The sequence below is a fragment of the Tursiops truncatus genome, chromosome 15 (genome assembly GCF_011762595.2).
Source record: "Tursiops truncatus isolate mTurTru1 chromosome 15, mTurTru1.mat.Y, whole genome shotgun sequence".
Lineage (NCBI taxonomy): Eukaryota > Metazoa > Chordata > Mammalia > Artiodactyla > Delphinidae > Tursiops > Tursiops truncatus.
In genome coordinates, this window is record NC_047048.1 from 60,907,170 (window position 1) to 60,925,403 (window position 18,234).

The 18,234-nt window shown below is 48.5% G+C and overlaps 1 protein-coding gene across 1 annotated transcript; it reads left to right on the plus strand.

The window, feature by feature from the left end:
* The first annotated feature begins 7,675 nt into the window (after positions 1-7,675).
* BPIFA1 (BPI fold containing family A member 1) lies at positions 7,676-12,256 on the plus strand. Its single transcript, XM_004319419.3, has 7 exons — positions 7,676-7,835; positions 8,015-8,174; positions 9,630-9,737; positions 10,055-10,204; positions 11,064-11,148; positions 11,766-11,829; positions 12,192-12,256. The coding sequence occupies exons 1-7, from the start codon at positions 7,676-7,678 to the stop codon at positions 12,254-12,256; spliced, it is 792 nt and encodes a 263-aa protein (XP_004319467.1).
* Positions 12,257-18,234: the final 5,978 nt, after the last annotated feature.

Genomic DNA, 18,234 nt, shown 5'->3' on the forward strand with positions numbered 1-18,234 from the left:
GTCCTTCTGCCTGGGCCCTGAGGTTTGAGTTCCAAAAGTCAGACCTGATGAAGGTCCATCCTGAGACTTGGCTGATGGCTGATAAGGTCCATCCCAAACCCAGGATATGCCTGAGTTCGCTCGTCAGCCCAGAAATGCCAGAGAAAACATTCTTTCTTTTCCTGTAATTTGCAGCCAATAGCGCACCCATGGATGTGCTCATCAGTGTGGGGAGGGCCCTGTTGCGAGTTCCCATCCCCTTGTTCATTCATCCCATGTTTATTGAGCACCTAATATGAGCCCAGAACCTTGCTGGGCTCCAAGGGGGTGAAGAAGAACAGTGACAGAGTGGTAAGTATAAACACTGGCACTAAACAGATCTGAGTTCAAATTTGATTCGGCCCAACGAGAAGTTCCAGGAGGGTATAAACATGTGCATCAGGGTGACCAATGACCCTCCAGCCCCCAGCACAGGCCTGACACCAAATGTGTGCTCAGCAAATACCCATGGTTAAATAATGGGTGAGTCCTCGTCTTATGACTCCCTAGCTGTATCGGGGACAAGGCATTTTACCTTTTGGTCTCCCTCCCCTGCAAAGTGGGAATAGAAATCTTACACGACGTGGAGCAGCGGGGGCCTCACACTGCTGGAGGGAGATGAGTCGCATCTCCACTTTGTAAAACTCGTGGCAACATCCCCTGAAGGGCAACATATTCCTCCCTCTGACCCACAGTCCCGATCCTAGGTACAGAAATACATGCACATGGGCACCGCAAGACATGTCCAACATTGCTCATAGCATCCGTAGTCATAATAGCCCCAGAGTGAAAACTCCCTAAATGCCCATCAAAAGAATGGGTAAATAGAATTGGTAAATACCTTGTGGGATCGTCACCAGCGGAATGTTCTACAGTAATGAAAATAACCTACACCCACACAACCACGTGGATGGATCTCACACACCTAACAAAGCCAGGCCCCGAAACACACGTCTCCCATCTATATGAGGCTCAAACACAGCAAACCTAACCCGTGCTGTCAGAGGTCAGGATGGTGGCTACCCTCAGGGAGAGGGTTAGTGACTGGACGTAGTAGGAGGGCCTTCTGGAGGGCTGGTAACACTCTGTTTCTTGATCTGGGTGCTGGTTATGGGGAGGGTGTTCAGTTTGTGAAAATTCATTGAGCGGTTCACTTACGTGCATTTTTCTTATGTATGTTATACTTTAACAAAAAAATTTTTTTTGAAAATAAAAACTATTTACCAGGCAGGATGTTTGTAGGAGTACATGAAAAGACATTTGCAATATGTTTAGCATCTGCTAGGTCCATGGGCAATACTTATTAAAAGTCATTTAATTCATTGTTAATTATTTGATTAATGACTACTCACTTCTTAAATATAGATTCCTGCCCTCCTCCACCCAAGGAAAGGGACAGCATACTGAGAAATCAAGGGGAAATACACACACACACAATAATAGTAGCACGTACATCTAAGCACTCTGCATGTGCCAATCTTGGTGTTAGGAGTTTGCATCCAGCATCACATCAAATCCTCACAGAAACCCCATGAAGTCCAAAGCTGCTATCCTATTCATGCATGAGGACACTGAGGCTCAGAGAGGGCAAGCCACTTGCCCAAGGTCACAGAGCCAGGAAATGACCAAGTCGACTGCACTCAAGCAGCCAGACTCCAGAGCCCACAGCCTTGACCACTCTGAATCCCCACTTCAGTCTTTCATCCCTTCCTTCTAACACCCCTATCCCACCCACAACCCCACACTGGGAGAAAAATGTTGAAATCTGCGTTCTGCTAGATTGACAAGCTCAAACAAGGAAGTGTCAACAGCTCAAAGATGAGAATGGGGCAAGAGATACTCATGTCTCCATCTTTCAATTCAGACTCCCTAATCCGAAATGCTTCACTGGGGATCTGCAACCCTAAACACCCATGTTCACACGAATGATTCCCCCTGACAGCCTTGAGTTTACAGGGGTTTTCCGGCTCATGATTCAAAGAGCAAACATGGGAGGGCTGGGCCCCATCCTCCAGCGAGGTTGCCTGGTCCCGTGTGAAGGCAGCTTTTGTCTGTCTTCTTCCTGACCCTTCCAGGGGTGCCTTTCTCAAGGGGCCTCCTTGGGTTTCTCGCATTCTGTTTTCTTTTCATTTTGAGGTTCACAGAGCTGTGGACTCATTGTGTTTTCTCCTGGAGGAGCTTGTTTCACAATGGACCTCTATTATGATACTGGGGTCTGGGGTTGGGGGCGGTCATTGAAGCAGAAATTCAGCCCCAAATACTCAGAAGCTTGCTCCAGGCCCTGCTCACCTGTGCTTGTAACTTCCGAGCCCTTCCGTACAGAGTTCTGACTCCCAGGGAAGAGAACCAGCATCCCACCCCCAAGTTCTGGAAAAATGACCTTGCATAGTTCAGAGTCCCTTGAAAAATAAAATGAACTCTGCCCTTTAGAAATGGATCTCATGGTTTTTTTGACCGGACTGGACAGATATTTATTAAAATAAAAAGGGAAGTGGCAGGACTCTAGATGTTAATTTTTCCTTTTAGTTCATCTGTATTTTCTCGATTTTTCACCAGTGAACACATGTTCATTAGCAATAATATAAAACGGATATACAGAGAACCACAAACACTGGATATACAGAGAAGAGGTAGCTTCCTTATTCGATCTGTAACTAACCCATTCTTCTTTACAGTAACCACTTATTAGAGGGGAAACATTACATTTTCAGTCTATTTTAAACCATAGTTCAATTCAGTACATAAAAATGGATCCCTTGATTCGCAAAATGACACCAGTAAAGGCTCCCAAACACAGTCACAATCTGATACGTAGGAAGAAAAGGGCATGACCTCCAGTTTCTGACAAACACGTTGGGGAGGCATTGACATCGCCAATGCGGAAAACACTGTCTTGAAATGTTAGCTGGGTGTCCGTCCATGCTTCCTGATGCCCCATGACCCTTGCCCTGCTCAGGGCACTGGAACAAACAGTACCTGTGTTTCAAGGAAGGGCAACTTCAGCAGAAGCAGAGAGGAGGCTTTTGAGTCTACAAAGCCTGGGTCTCTGACAAAACAGCAGTGACAGAGAATAGATCAGTGGTTGCCAGTTGCAGGGGAAGAGGGAGGGGGTAACTATGAAAGGGCAGCCTGAGCGTATTTTGGGGGTGATGGAACTGTTCTGTATTATTGTATTATTGTGGCTACATAAAACTATTCATGTGGGCTTCCCTGGTGGCGCAGTGGTTGAGAGTCCGCCTGCCGATGCAGGGGACACGGGTTCGTGCCCCGATCCGGGAGGATCCCACATGCCGCAGAGTGGCTGGGCCCGTGAGCCATGGCCACTGAGCCTGCACGTCCGGAGCCTGTGCTCCTCAAAGGGAGAGGCCACAACAGTGAGAGGCCCGCGTACCGCAAAAACAAAAAACAAAAAAAACCAACTATTCATGTGTTAAACTCATTGAATTATACACCCAAAAAAGGTCAATTTTACTGTAGGTTAAATTTTTTTAAAGACTGAGTTGTTTTGTTTGTTTGTTTGTTTTAGGTATAAGATACTATTTCTCTTTTCACTCTCTCTCCCTTTTTTATCGGCCGTACCCGGCGGCTTACAGTATCTTAGTTCCCCCACCAGGGATTGAACCCAGGCCATGGCAGTGAAAGTGCTGAATCCTAACCACTGAACTGTCAGGGAATTCCTAAAGCCTGGGTTTTTCAATTTCAAAATTTGGGGCATAGGAGACATTAAGAATAGCATATACATGATGAATTGAAGCAAGGTTTCCTGACCCCAGGACTAGAAAATTTCCCATGTTGGGTTGGTGGAGTGTGAGGGTCAAAGAGAAATTGAAGAGAAAATAGTTCTGGTGGGTTCTGAGAAGTATCTCATGGCCTTCTTCTCCCCAGGCAAACCTTGACGTGGGAGGAGGACAACAGAAACCCCAAGTCAACGTGCGGGATTCCAGAACAGAGGGGTTCTGTGTCCACATTCCCTTCCAGAACCAGGAGAGGTGGCAGGACCCCAGGGAGAGAAAGTTAACTGGAAGGTCTCAGTAGTTCCAGGCAGATGGGCTGTGGCAGTCCCCCGGGATCCTGCCTGAGACCCAAGGCATCGAGACACAGAACAATTTTGGGTGTCCAGCAAGGGTGTCCAGTAAAAAGTAAAGGCTAGGGCTTCCCTGGTGGCGCAGGGGTTGAGAGTCCGCCTGCCGATGCTGGGGACACGGGTTCGTGCCCCGGTCCGGGAAGATCCCACATGCCGCGGAGCAGCTGGGCCCGTGAGCCATGGCCACTGAGCCTGCGCATCCGGAGCCTGTGCTCCGCAACGGGAGAGGCCACAACAGTGAGAGGCACGCGTACCGCAAAAAAAAAAAAAGTAAAGACTAAATTCGAAGGGGCCTTTTGGACGGGAGGGAAGCACAGCATCTTGGCATCAAGGGGTCAGATGGCATATGGCTGCTTCTATATTTCCAGTCAAAACAGGGACAGGACAGCCTTCTTCAGATGCCTTGGCACAAATAAAGCCCCTGGAACAGAAATAAAATCCCAGGGGGAAATGGGGAAGTTTTTGTTACTCAGCAAAATGGCATGTGAAATGCTAAACTATACATACGTTAGAAAAAAAATATGTAGGGGAGTTCGCTGGTGGCCTAGTGGTTAGGATTCAGAGTTTTCACTGCGGAGGCCCAGGTTAGATCCCTGGTCAGGGAACCATCCCACATGCTGCATGGCATGGCGCAGCCAATAAGCAAATAAATAAATAAATGAAGGGATTATGTATTTAAAAAAAAATGTAGGGACCTCCCTGGCAGTCCAATGGTTAAGACTTTGCCTTTCAATGAAGGGGGTGCGGGTTCGATCCCTGGTTGGGGAGCTAAGATCCCAGAGGCCTTGCGGCCAAAAAAACAAAACATAAAATATAAGCAATATTGTAACAAATTCAATAAAGACTTTAGAAAATGGTCCACATCAAAAAAAATCTTCAAAAAAAAAATGTAGACACATGAGTTTATGAACTGAAGTTCATACCCCATCCCTAGACATTATCCCCCACAGCCCTGTGAGGTAGATATTATCCTCCCATTTTACAGATGAGGAAACTGAAGTTCAAAGGTTTGGAGGGACTTGCCCAGGGTCACAGGATTTGAACCAGGGCAATATGCGCCCATATCCATCCCCTTTCTGCCGTAACACAAATGCAGCCTCCTAGCTTCAAACCAGCAGCTGTTAGCTGTCCAGTAACAACTTGAATCCACTCTTTGGCTTATCTGCTTCCATTTCCCCCCAAAAGAGTGGCAACCTGACCCAAACCACAAGAGTTGTACCAAGGTAACATAAAAGGGGACCCCTTTGAGGATGACTGACAACATACAAGCTGTGGGAAGAGTCTGGTGAGTGCTTGAATAGATGATTGAGTTCAAGGCCATGGCCCAGCCCCTTGGAGGCATCGGCCAGACTCTCACAGGAAGTGGGAGCAGCTCCAGTGAAGGTCTGACATGAGGGGAAGGCAGCGTGGCTCACTGATTACAGGGGCATCAGACACAGGGGAGAATTCTGACACCACTCACTCGCTGTGTATCCCTGGGAAGTAATCACCTTCTCTGAACCTTAGTCTCCTTATCTGACATTTGAGGTTCAACAATATCAAGCACTCATGACAAAGATGAAGTTCAAGTATGGAAAGCACCTGGCACAGAGTAGGTAGTCCATAAATGTGCATTTCGCCCTTCTCTCTCCGCTTTTGCTTATAATATGCTCTCGCTGGACTAGGACCTGGACCTCCCTGTGCCTCTTTTTTTCACCTGTAAAATAGACTCCAAAGGCCCAAGTGGTGGTAACAAATGCCTCATTACTTCATTTGGGGAAGGGAAGAAGAAAGGGTAAGGGTACAGACCGGGATGTCACACAATCCCTCAGGCCTGGGAAACTGGAAAGCATTTTCCAGGTTATAAAAGTGGGAGGCATGACATTCACAGACATGGGGATGCAAAACGGTCAGAGCGTGCCCAAGGCATCCTCGTCTCTCAGCCCAGTGATTAAGAGAAAGGACTAGAGCGTGAATGCCTAGGCCCCATGCCCACTGTGAGACTCTGGACGCGTCACCTCACACTACGAGTCTCAGTTTCCCCCTTGTAGAATGGACGTACTCGTTCCCATCCCACACAGGGTTGTGAGGGGCTGGAGGTGAAAAACGATGCCGCACCTGGCATTCAGCAAGAGCTTGGCAAGCATTAGCTGTTGACACTGTTTTTATTGTTATTATTATCCAATGGGTTGAGTCCTAATGATGCTGACCAGGGTTTTTGGCCTTCCTTAATCAACAGAAATTGACTAGAGGCCAGACAAGAAATTCAGGCAAGCCTTTATGGGGGTCCCTGCTGCAGCAGGGGGGAGTGAAAACTAGTAACAGGTTCCCTTGCTCACCCCCCCGGAGGCAGGGCAAGCTGGTTCCTTCTATGGGGTGAGGGTAGGGGTGCGTCCAGGGATCAGGCTAGAGGGGTTTCTTACGTAGTTTGCCCACCCTCTGGTGGTGTTGAGTTCAGGGGGCATGCGCAGTACTCTGTTTGTGCTCCTGGCTCTTCAGAAGTGGCAGATGGGTTTTAGGTCCTTTTGTATCTTGTTGTCCATAATTTGCCCCACCTGCCCATGCACGCGGTTATGTTTAGTCCCTTATAGTTTGTTTGTATTTTGTTGCTTGAGGAGACACTTGTCCAGGTGCAAGCACTGCAGCAAAGAGTCCCAGGTCCCAGGTCCCAGCCTGTCTCACTAACTCTGCCCCATCCTCTCTGTGTCCTTGGGCACCTGTCCCCACTGGGTCTCAGTTTTCTCCTCTGCAAAGGAGGAACAGCAACCCCTCCCTCCAGGGTTCTGTGAGGATGTGTAGCCCCCAGCATGTGACTGTCACGCAATTAGGATTCAGAAACCAGGACACCCCTGCCCTGGAACTGAGGGGTGCCCCAGATGTAGGGAAATCAGAGAGAGTTTGACTCTTTTTTGACATTTTGGGAACAAGAGCCCTCCAACTGGAGAAGAATAATTGGACCAGGAATGGAAAAGGCCTGGATATGAGATTGAGGTCCCTTCCTGGGCTCCACCGGCTGCCTCTCCCAGTGTTTCCAAATGTGATCTTCAGGCCACCTCAGAGCATGGGTCCCCAGCCTCAGTCCCACACGTGAAACCATGAAGTCTTGAGTAACATCCCCATCTCAAGTTTTCCTCTGTTTAACTTGTCAATCAAACGGCTTAACTGTCCCACCTACTAATATGATCGGCAATTATTTACTTTGGAGAGCAATTATTACTTTGGTGTCTTACTTTGAAAGACACCACCAGATTGCAGAATTCTGAGTTATCTCGAAACCCATCATTCAACTGCTCGTTTCCGGATTCCCACACTATAAAAGAGGCTGCCTCCTCAGCAGTAGCCAGCAGGGAAGAGGAGACCAAGACATCTGCTGGGACGCCTGAGAAGCCAGGTGAGATCTGCCCATTCCGTCCCCCGCCCCTCCACTGCCTGAGTGTGGAGGACTCAACCCAAAGCCTGGCTCAGAGGAAACGCGTTAGTTATTGCTATTCACTCCCTGGTGTGCAGGGACAGGGGCAGGTGGTGGATGGGTTCCTCTCTTGTAGTCGTGCCACAGTGGACCTGTCATTCTTTCCACAGATACTGAATGAGAAGATGTTTCAAACTGGGCGCCTTGTTGTCTTCTGTGGGCTGCTGGCCCAGACCATGGTCCTGCTGGAAGCCCTGACCTTGCCCCTGGACCAGACACTGCCCTTGCCTGTGACTCCATCCCTGGCCTTGAGTCCCACAGATCTTGCTGGAAGCTTGACAAGTGGTAAGTGAGAGTCTGTGATAACCTCCTTCAGGGGTGTGAGTGTATGTCTCTGTGCGTGTGTGTGTGTGTGTGTGTGTGTGTGTGTGTGTGGTTGGTTGGGAAGAGAGATAAAAGGGGGCAAGGACTTAGGACCCATAATTGTCAGATCTGACCCCCAAGGGCCCCATACCCATTTCCAGCTCTCAGCAATGCCCTGCTCGCCGAGGATCTATTGGACACTCTCGAAAACCTTCCACTCTTGGACATCCTGAAGACTGGAGGGAACTCTCCCAGTCGCCAGCGGGGGGGCCTACTTGGGAAAGTGCCCTTACTGACTCCTCTCCTGAACAACATCGTTGAGTGAGTAGCCCTAAAATAGGGCCTTGGACCCCACCGGAGAACCCCTGTTGGAGATCTAACAGCCCCAGGCAGTGGCCCTGAAGGGGGTGGGGGGGTGATCTGAACATGAGGCCAGGACTCAGGTTGAGACCTGCCTCACAGTCTGGCAGGGAACACCAGCCCTCTTGAACTAGCAATTGCCCCCAGTCCTAAAGCGCGTCCTTAGTCCCCAGCATCATCTATAATCCTCACCATAGTCCTCTGAGGTCAATTTAATAATCCCTAGTTTACAGATGGAAAAACCGAGGCACAGGAAGGTGCCTGTGATCACACCACAGGAGTGATGCAGAGTGAGGGTTCTAACTCTAACTGACTTAAGTCCAAAGCCAAGGTCTTTTCCACTATATGATAGTAATTTTGTTCTCCTCACCTGTGAAATACCTTAGAACACTGTGGCCTTTGATGTAAGCAAGAAAGTGTAAGCTACTCTCCTCAGTGACATCATTATGTGATGTCCGTGGAGCAATCCAAGATGAACAATCCAGGAGCCACCTCAGAGCTCTCTAAGCAAGGAGCAATAGTAGAAAGTTTGATGCCAGTGAGCTGGCAAAGCCTAGGTCCTCCATAGGACTGGGTCAGGGATATTCCCATGATTCCTACCCACCCAGGTGCTTGCCCCTGACTAGAAGACAGATAGATAGGCTTGAGTTTGATTTTTGCTGGGTGACCTGGGGCAAGGCACTCAGTCTCTCTGGGCTTGGCTTCTCCATCTGTAAAACGAAGATTATGGTACCCACAGAGAAAAACTGTTGGGAGGACTGAAAAGATGTAGATCACCTGGCTCAGTGGCTGGCTCAGAGAAGAGACTTACTTCCACCCTCTCTCCATTCTCCCCGACTTCCTGCTTCTCCTTCTCCATGAAAAACATTGTTGATTGACCTGCCATGGAAGAACTTGGCAGGATGAGTGATTCCTACCATAAATGTTCGTGCAGGACTTACTCCAATTGCCCAGACTCCAATAGCCACTTACCCATCCATCCATCTATTTGTCCATCCTCCCTCCATCTAACCACTTACTCTTCCATGCATCCACCCACATATCCATCTACCCCCCTGCTCATCAGTCTACAAAGTCAACCAATATAGAGTGGGCCCTTTCTTTGTAAGGCTCTGAGCTGGCATACAGAATGAAAATATAACCCAGACACAGTCTCTATCCTGGAATACCTTATAGACTTGAGATGAGGAGAGGGCCATGTGTGTGTCTGGATCTGACCCAGGGCAGAGTTTGGGAAAAATTGATGTGAGACTCGAAACCCATGTGGCTTTTGCTGCAAGACTCCCCTCCTATCTCCTCCATCCCACCTCATGGGTAGCTCCCACTCTGGGATGGGTAAGGTGGAGTTAGGTGTGGTTTCTAGATTTAGAACTAGAGGAGTTAATGTTTCTCCCCCCAATGTTGCTCCCTGGGCAGTTTGAAGACCACTGATCCCCAGCTGCTGGAACTTGTCCTCCTGAAGAGCCCTGATGGCCATCGTCTCTATGTCACCATCCCTCTGGCCATGGTCCTCAGTGTGAAAATGTGAGTGGGTCCCAAGGGGGAATGGGAGGATGGCTCACCAGAGGAGACCCTGATGATCTTGGGTAGTCAAAAAGAAAAAAGGTGTTGGAGTCTGTCTAACAGAACTGAGCCTCCAACTTCAGTTCATTTGCTGCCATGCTGAGTGACCTTCAGTCACTTGGGAAACTCATTTAACCTCTGTGAGCCTTGGTTTCCTCTGCTGGGAAATGAGATGAGTACAGCTGTGGGCAAGATGGCTGGCATTTCTGTCAAGGAGAAAAGCCTCCTCTGCCTTGGGATGTGGTGAGACCAGCTGCAACAGAGTGTCTTCTCTGCAGGCCCTTGTTTGGAAGTCCATTGAAGCTGGCTGTGAAGCTAAACATCACTTCAGAACTCTTAGCTGTGAAAGATGAACAGGAGAAGTTCTACATCGTCCATTGCAACTGCACTTTCTCCCCTGGCAGCCTGCAAATCTCCCTGCTTGACGGGTGAGGCCAGAGGGGTGGCTACTCCTGTCCAGAAACAATAGGATGGGATGATGGATGGATGGTTGGGAAGATAGAACAATGGGAGAATGGATGAGTGGGAGGGTGGAAGGGTGAGAAGATGGCTAGGCGGATGGATGGATGGCTGCATGGAAGCACGGATGAATAGGTAAATGGTCACTTATCCCTTCTTAGGCCAGGCTGACCAATTCTGTGCTGGATTAGGCAACAAGAAATCTGAGTTCAAGCCCCATCTACCTGAGGGGTGTGGCAAGAGATGGAGGGCTTCCTGTGTGAACTTGAACAGTGCTTCCCCAACCTGGGTCTCAGCTTTCTCAGATAACTGCAATACGGAGCTCCTTTGGCATTATCGACAGAATCCTCTAAAATAATAGATGTGACGTGCTTTGTGCCAGTAAAGGGTAAAATAGCTATGGAGCCTACCTGGGTTACTATTTCAGTTGCTGCTGCAAGGGAGATGGGGGCAGGTATAATATACAGGAGTCGCCCCCATCATGGCTCACGTTTACTGAACACATGTGCTGTGCATCACACGTATCATCTCATTGAGTCCTCATGACAACTACATACTAAGCACTGTTCATTCATTTATGGGTTCTACAAAGCCTTATTGAACACCTACTGTGTCCTGGCACTGTGGGTTTATTCTACACGTACCTGGTATGTGCGTTGCTGTGCCGTGTATCGCTCCCTTTGGATGTGCCCCTTGTTGTGGATCGTGTGGGTGTGGAGGCACGAGGCCAGGTTCCATTCCTCGGTGCTGAGTCTGCAGTGGGCTCATACAAGTGCTTCTCCCTACCAGCCTCAGGCCCCTGCACTGCCTGTGGCTTTTCTCTTTCAGGTCGGGCGCCCTCCCCAGTGAAAGCCTTATTGACAACATCACTGGGATCTTGAATAATGTCCTTCCTGGGCTGGTGCAGGGCAAGGTAAGTGAGTACAAGAGGGGGCTCCTGACCTTTGGCTCTTAGAGCTTCTCAGGCTAAAAGAAGCCCCTGGGGTGAGCTTTTCTGAGCCTCTCAGTTTAATAAGTAAATTCCATCCATCCGTCTATCTGTCCATTGACCCATCTGTCCACGTTTCTTCCTTTCATCCTTCAAAATGTATTGATTGGTTTCTGCTCTGGGCCAGGCCCTGTGTGTGTCCACACTACAGCTGAAACAGACGGGCTCCTGCCCCAAGAAGCTCCCAGGCCACCCCCACTATGGCTGCAGACCAGGCCCACCCAGCCTATGCTTCGATGCCTCCTATAACCAGAAACTCACCCCTCCCAGTGTTGTCCACCGTATTCAGAAACAGGTGCCAGATCACACAGCGAACAACAGTTCACTGCGTGACTGGGCACCTCACCCATGCCTTCAGTTCCTCCTTCCACCCAGTGTGGATGTGTGAACATTCATCTGTGGGACTGCTTCGAATCAGACACTCTCAGATACAGAAAAATGATGGACGATGTCCCCAGAGAATGCATACTGGGGATGCTGTTGCTGCCAGGCTCTCCCTAAGGTGCCACTTTGCCTAACTCTCCTCTCTGCCCCTGGGTCAGGTGTGCCCTCTGGTCACTGAGGCTCTCGATCACTTGGACGCCACTCTAGTACATTCCACCGTCAGTAAGTACCTGCTTCCAAGCCCTCCCTCCCCACTGCAGGAGCAGGGATTTCCCCCAGGGAGCTCTGTCCCTGCACACGTGGGACGGCTAGGTCCCTCCAGCCTCAACTCTCCCCATTTCAGATTTCTTCTTTGCCTTGAATTCTCCAGATCCTGTTGAGGCATAGACTATATCTCCCCACATCAGCCCTGACACTGAGAACAGCTGGGCTGGTTGGTGGAGGCGGTACGGTCCCCTCCAAGCCCTGCCTGAGCGTGGTTGGATCTCAGAGTTCCCATTCCCTAGTCCCAGGCCTCCAGAGGACTGTGGAGGTCCCTGGGCTCCTTCACTCTGGTCTGTGGTTATTGTTTCTTCATTTTCCAGACGCACTGATGTATGGGCTGGAATCAAAGTCTCAGCTTTGCGGGAAGGGACCTGGCCTGTGCTGAGCTGAGTGAGTATTGCAACCCACTCTGCAGGATTTGGGAGCTGGCTGTTCTTCTCCTGGTGGCGGCAGCAGGGGGCTTGGGACAGTGACATCCAAAGAGAGAGACAAACAGCCACATAGACATACACCAAGATGCACAGAGAAGTCCACAGAAATGCTGACAGAGGTGGAGAGACACAGGCGGCACCGCAACACAGCTACAAAGAGAAACACACATGGTCATGGATACGTGCACACTCACACACACACAAATGCCCGGACACACACATGGTCACTCAGACAGACACACAGAGGCACACACTCTCATGTCAGCACACGCACACATGTACACACACATGCAAACGTGCCACGCACAAATGGACACACAGACACACACTCACTCAAGTACATGCACAAGGAGCCCCCTGACCCCGGGCCTCAGGGACAAGATCACCCCAGCCTTAGGGTCTCAGCCTCCTCCCCACCCTCTGGAGGGGGGGGTTTGATGATGGGCCAATACCAGCAAGACTCGGGGACTTCGAGTCTCCATTCCGGCTGGGGTCTTGTCCCAACAGAACCATTTCCTGCTGCTCGATCCACGCCCTGCCCAGCACCTGAGGGCTCACAGAAGGCTGGCCCGTGTCCTGGACCATGACACGGGCATGTTTGGAAACCAGAGCAGCCTCCTCGCCAAGGAAACTGCTTCCCCTTCTTTCCCACCAGGCATATGTCACATTCCATGTTCGTCACCAAATAAAACTGTCCTTTCTCTGCACAAGATGCCTTGTCATTCTTCACCATCGCTGGAGGGCTCATAGTTGGGAAAGTGCCCTGGCCTGAGTGGTTGGAGCTGTAGAACAGAGTTTGGACCTTACATTGGAAATCTTAATGGTCTTAGCCAGAACGGGAAGATGTTCAGATGGGTGTGGATTTCAGAGAGACTGCTCTGGGGTTCCTAGGATGGGTGGACAGGGTGTTGGGTAGATGTAACACTCCAGGCAAAAGTGATGATACACAAGACACTACGCAAGAAGTGAAAATGGCAGATTAGAGAGATGTTCAGGAGGTGGACCTGGAAGGGTGGAGGTGAGGGAGCAGGTGGGGCTCCCGTCCGTGTCTCAGGTGGGGAATCCCAAAGGTAACTGGAAATATGGGAGGACGAGTTGATTTCAGCAGGAATATTATGCCTTTAGCTGTGGCCCTGCTATGTGAAAGTGCTTGTGGGACCTCGAGGGAGACATCCAGGAGGCTGATAGATACACGTCCTCTACCACCTCTCTTCTGCCTACTTGCACCCAGTCATACTGGCCTCTTCTCTGCTCTCTCAGCAAGAGGATGGTGAAAGTGACAAGGAGGAAGTATAGGAGGAAGGACAAACTGTTCCAGAATGTTCATTGCTGAAAGGCTTGGGAAAGATAAGCACAGAGAAGGGTCATGGGAGTTGCATACAAAAAGATTATTGATGCCCTGGGTGAGAGTCATATTTTTAGAGGAAGAAACCTGATTTTAAGGAACTGAGAAGAGAAAGGGATGTAAGGAAGTTGAGACTGTGAATACAGGTTAGATTTATGAAAAATTGGATGCAAGAAGGAAGAAGAAGGGCTACCCGGGCTGGGGGACGCTGTCCCCTCAAATAAAAAATAAATATGCTTTCACTGTTTGAGGTCCTTAGAGGATCAGCCCCACCCTTTCACTCCACAGCTGAGGCCTTGAGTTGTACGTGAATGACTTGCACAAGGTCACAGAGTAACAAAAAGGCAAATCAAGGAGGGAAACATCATAGACATCGAGAGACCCCACTGACCCTGTGAGAATGAACAGATTCAGGCTGGTGTTTCTCAGCTCCTGCCAAACACCTGCCATCGTGTCCGGACCCACCACTATCTCCACTTGCCATTGCTACCAACCAACATGGCGTCAGGGGATGACAGTCCCGTGGTTCAGAACTGCAAGAAGGCTTATTGTAGGAAACCAGCAAGCGTATTCTGGTGAGGATTTAAGAGGGGAAACATCTTCCACACTCACAGAAGTAGAAGATCTTTGAGCTCAGGATGAGTAGTTAAATTCTGTAAGCAGCTGAATGATTGTTATGACTGTGAAAGACCTGAAATACAGAAAGGACCTTCCAGACTGGAAACCAGCAATTAGGAGCTGACTTGCAGAGAACCCAGGCATTAACTACCTTCATTTCCTCTCTGGGCAAGCATTAGGTCAGAACTGAGAGTTCCCCAGGGCTGAGGCCCCAAGAATCAAGGTGGATAAAGACGGGCACATACACACACCTGGGACTCTCAGCACGGGTCCTGCTGCCCTCTGACCACGGCTCCAAACTGCATTCCTGCCTGGACACACACCCACCGTCCATCTCTGGATACTATTTTCTTCCTACTGCTCCCTGGACTTCTTCCTATAGCCCACTGATGGGTCCTTCCCTCCCCTAACAATTTCAATTCCTAATTAACTGGTCTAAGGTTCCCCTGGATACAAGTGACCTGGTTAATCAGAACACATTTATGACTTATAATAGGACATTTTCACATTTTAAAAGCTCGTCAGAAGGATGTCAGTGGCAACGGCAGATTAAAGACCTCCAAAAATTCTCTCCTACATAAAAGCAATCAGAAAACCAGCAAAAATTGTCCGAACCAATGTTTTCAGAACTCTGGAAATTAACCAAAGGCTTGCAGCAATCTGGGCCGGGGTTGGGGGGGTGTTTATTCAATAAAAAATGGCTGAATCTTGGTCAGAACAGCCAGCTTTGTGACACTTTAGCGTACGCATCTCCCACTTTCCAGCTCCACAGTAGACTTGAAAACCAAAAGCCCATAATCTTGGTGAAAACCATTAGCCTGGCAGCCACAGAAGGTCGGCAGAAGGGGATTGATTGGAACAACTTCAAAGCCTCATTCCCGGAGAAGTGTCATTGTTTGAGCGGTCTGCTAGTTCCCTGGAGGACCCCATTCTCAAGGCTGTCTTTACTTGACGTGAGTTAGAGTTCTGCCAGTCAGTATGAATCATCTTTTCCCCAAGGACATTTGTCAAAATGGTAGACAGGCCTTAAGACTGGGTCCCCAGTAGTCTTTAACTCTCAAGCTAGTCCACATTCAAGTCTTCAGGAACTTGTCATAATTACCTTTTAAATGTTCCTGCCAGTCACCGGCTCCAGCAGCCTCTGCTTCAGGTAAGATGACCTTGACTATAATTCTATGTGTTTATCTCTCTCCAGATTTCAGGATGGCTGTTTGCCCTATGACCTGAATTCTCTGATGGATCTAAGCATTGAGCCCTTTTCTTGTTGTGAGGATGGGAGTGACAACTTCCAAGCTCTGTACGTGTGAGAGCTGAAGTTAGAAGTCTGAGTTTGCCATAGTTTTCACCAGTTAGTTTCGTTTCGCTAGAGGATGGGCCCCCAGTGTCCCCCATACTGCCATCCTGAAAGTGAGACTTCTTTGGAAGTTGTTAGCCATTATTTCTTCAAATTTATTTTCTGCAACCAGTCCTTTTCTCCTCTCATTCTGTGACTCTGATGACATGGATGAAGCCTTTTTGTTATAGTCCCTCTGGTCACTGAGGCTCTCTTCATTTCTTTCGCCCTTTTTTTCTTCCTCTTATTCAGATTGGATAACTTCTATTGATTTACCTTCAAGTTAATTGACTATTTCCTCTTTCATCTCCACTCTGTTGCTGAGCCTATCCGCTAAATTTTTTATTTCAGTTACTTTTATTTTTACACTCTAAGATTTCCACTTAGTTCTTTTTTGTAGATTCCATTTCTCTTTTGAGACCTTTATCTTTCCATTCGTTTCTAAAGTGTTCGTCCTTATTCTTGGAGCATGTTCATAATATCTGCTTTAATGCCATTGCTTGTTCATTTTAATGTCTGGATCATCTCAGAGTTGAAGTCTATGAGTTGTCTGTTCACTTGACAATTTGTCAGACTTTCCTAGTTAATTGTATTTCAAATAATTTGGGGTTGCATACTTTTTAATACTATGTTATGAGACTCTGGGTCCTATTTAAATCCTACGGAGAATATTGGGGGGGGGGTGCATTTTAGCATGCAATTGACCCAATTAGAATCTAACCCAGTTAAATTCAGTTTCCATCCTACCCTCTGTGGGCTGTGTTTTTGGTTTTTTTTTTTTTTACATCTTTATTGGAGTATAATTGCTTTACAATGGTGTGTTAGTTTTCTGCTTTATAACAAAGTGAATCAGTTATACATATACATATGTTCCCATATCTCTTCCGTCTTGCGTCTCCCTCCCTCCCACCCTCCCTATCCCACCCCTCCAGGCGGTCACAAAGCACCGAGCTGATCTCCCTGTGCTATGCGGCTGCTTCCCACTAGCTATCTACCTTACGTTTGGTAGTGTATATATGTCCATGCCTCTCTCCAGCTTTGTCATAACTTACCCTTCCCCCTCCCCATATCCTCAAGTCCATTCTCTAGTAGGTCTGTGTCTTTATTCCTGTCTTACCCCTAGGTTCTTCATGACATTTTTTTCCTCTTAAATTCCATATATATGTGTTAGCATAGGGTATTTGTCTTTCTCTTTCTGACTTACTTCACTCTGTATGACTGGGCTGTGTTTTTAAACAAGGGATTTCCTCCATTGTCTTTCTCGCATAAGAGCCCCTCTTCCTAGTCCTTGGATCAGAAAGAGAGGACTTCCCTTGGAGCTCTTTCTGCTCACACCCGTACATGGTTCCATGATTCAGACTGTCTTTGGGTCCAGGCTGAAAGATACAAGTGGGACAAAAACCCAGGAAACTCAACTATGGATCATTCATTCTTTTAAGTTATGACTTCCTTCCCCAATCCACCATTTATGTTTCAGAATTCTCAGAGAGCCACTTCATTCACTATGTCCAAGGGGTTCATTTCATTCAATAGGAAGGACACTGTGGAGTATGCTTACCCCATCTATTTCAACTCTCCAATCTGCAAAACCAAATGGCTTATGACACATGATGGTGGACTACCAGAAATTTAACCAGGCGCTCTCATGGTTGCAGTATCTTTATTAGAACAGTTGAATGCAGCCTCTGGTACTTGGTATGTAGCTATTTATCTGGAAAATGTGTTCTTTTCGATACTCGTCAGATAATGAGTCCAGAAGCAGTTTGCATTCACTTGGGATGGACAATGGCACACATTCAGCCTTGCCCCTGCTCTGAGTCACAAAATAGTCAGAGGGGTCCTCTCATGTTCATGTTCTAGTTACTGTTGCTGTACAACATTTCACCCCCAAATTCAGGAGCTTAAACAACAATACCCATTTAGTGATGTTCCCTGGTTTCTGTGGGTCAGAAATTCAGGAGGGCTCAGGGGGAAGTTCTGGTTCATAGCCTCTCATGTGATTGCAGCTTTGCTTGTAATCGCTTATTTAATCCTCCACACAGCCCTCTGAGCTAGGCACCGTTATTATTGGCCTCCCTTTGCAGAGGCACAGAGAGGTTGAGTAAAATCCCTAAAGTCACCCAGCTGGGTGAGGTGGGGCTGGGGCAGGAGCCAGGCAGCCAGGCCCACAGGAGGGACATCAGAGGAGCTGTGACTCATTCCCCATCAACCTCCCCATCCCACACCCCACTCTGCCCCCCAACACCAGCCCACAGCTCCCACAGGCATTGCAAGGAGAGGCAGGAAGAGTAACAAGAGCAGACTCATCGAGCCTGACTGTGGGCCGGCCTCTGCTCTAAGCATTCTTTGTAGGTTCATTAAAGTAATTAATCAATCCTCCCAATAACCCTCGAGGCTTGCATTGTTACTGCCCCATTTCACAGATGCAAAGCCTGAGACACAGAGAGATGGGGTCACTTGCCCAAGGACGCACACCTGTAAGTGTGGGGGTGTCTGGCTCTAGTAGGCTCTATCTTGTCTCTGGATAAATTCACTCACAGTCCTCGCCCTTCGTCCCAGGCCCTGTGAGCCTGCCTTGTCCAGTGGCATTTCCTCTTGTAATTCTACAGAGGCCGCTAAAGACCCCATAGGACACG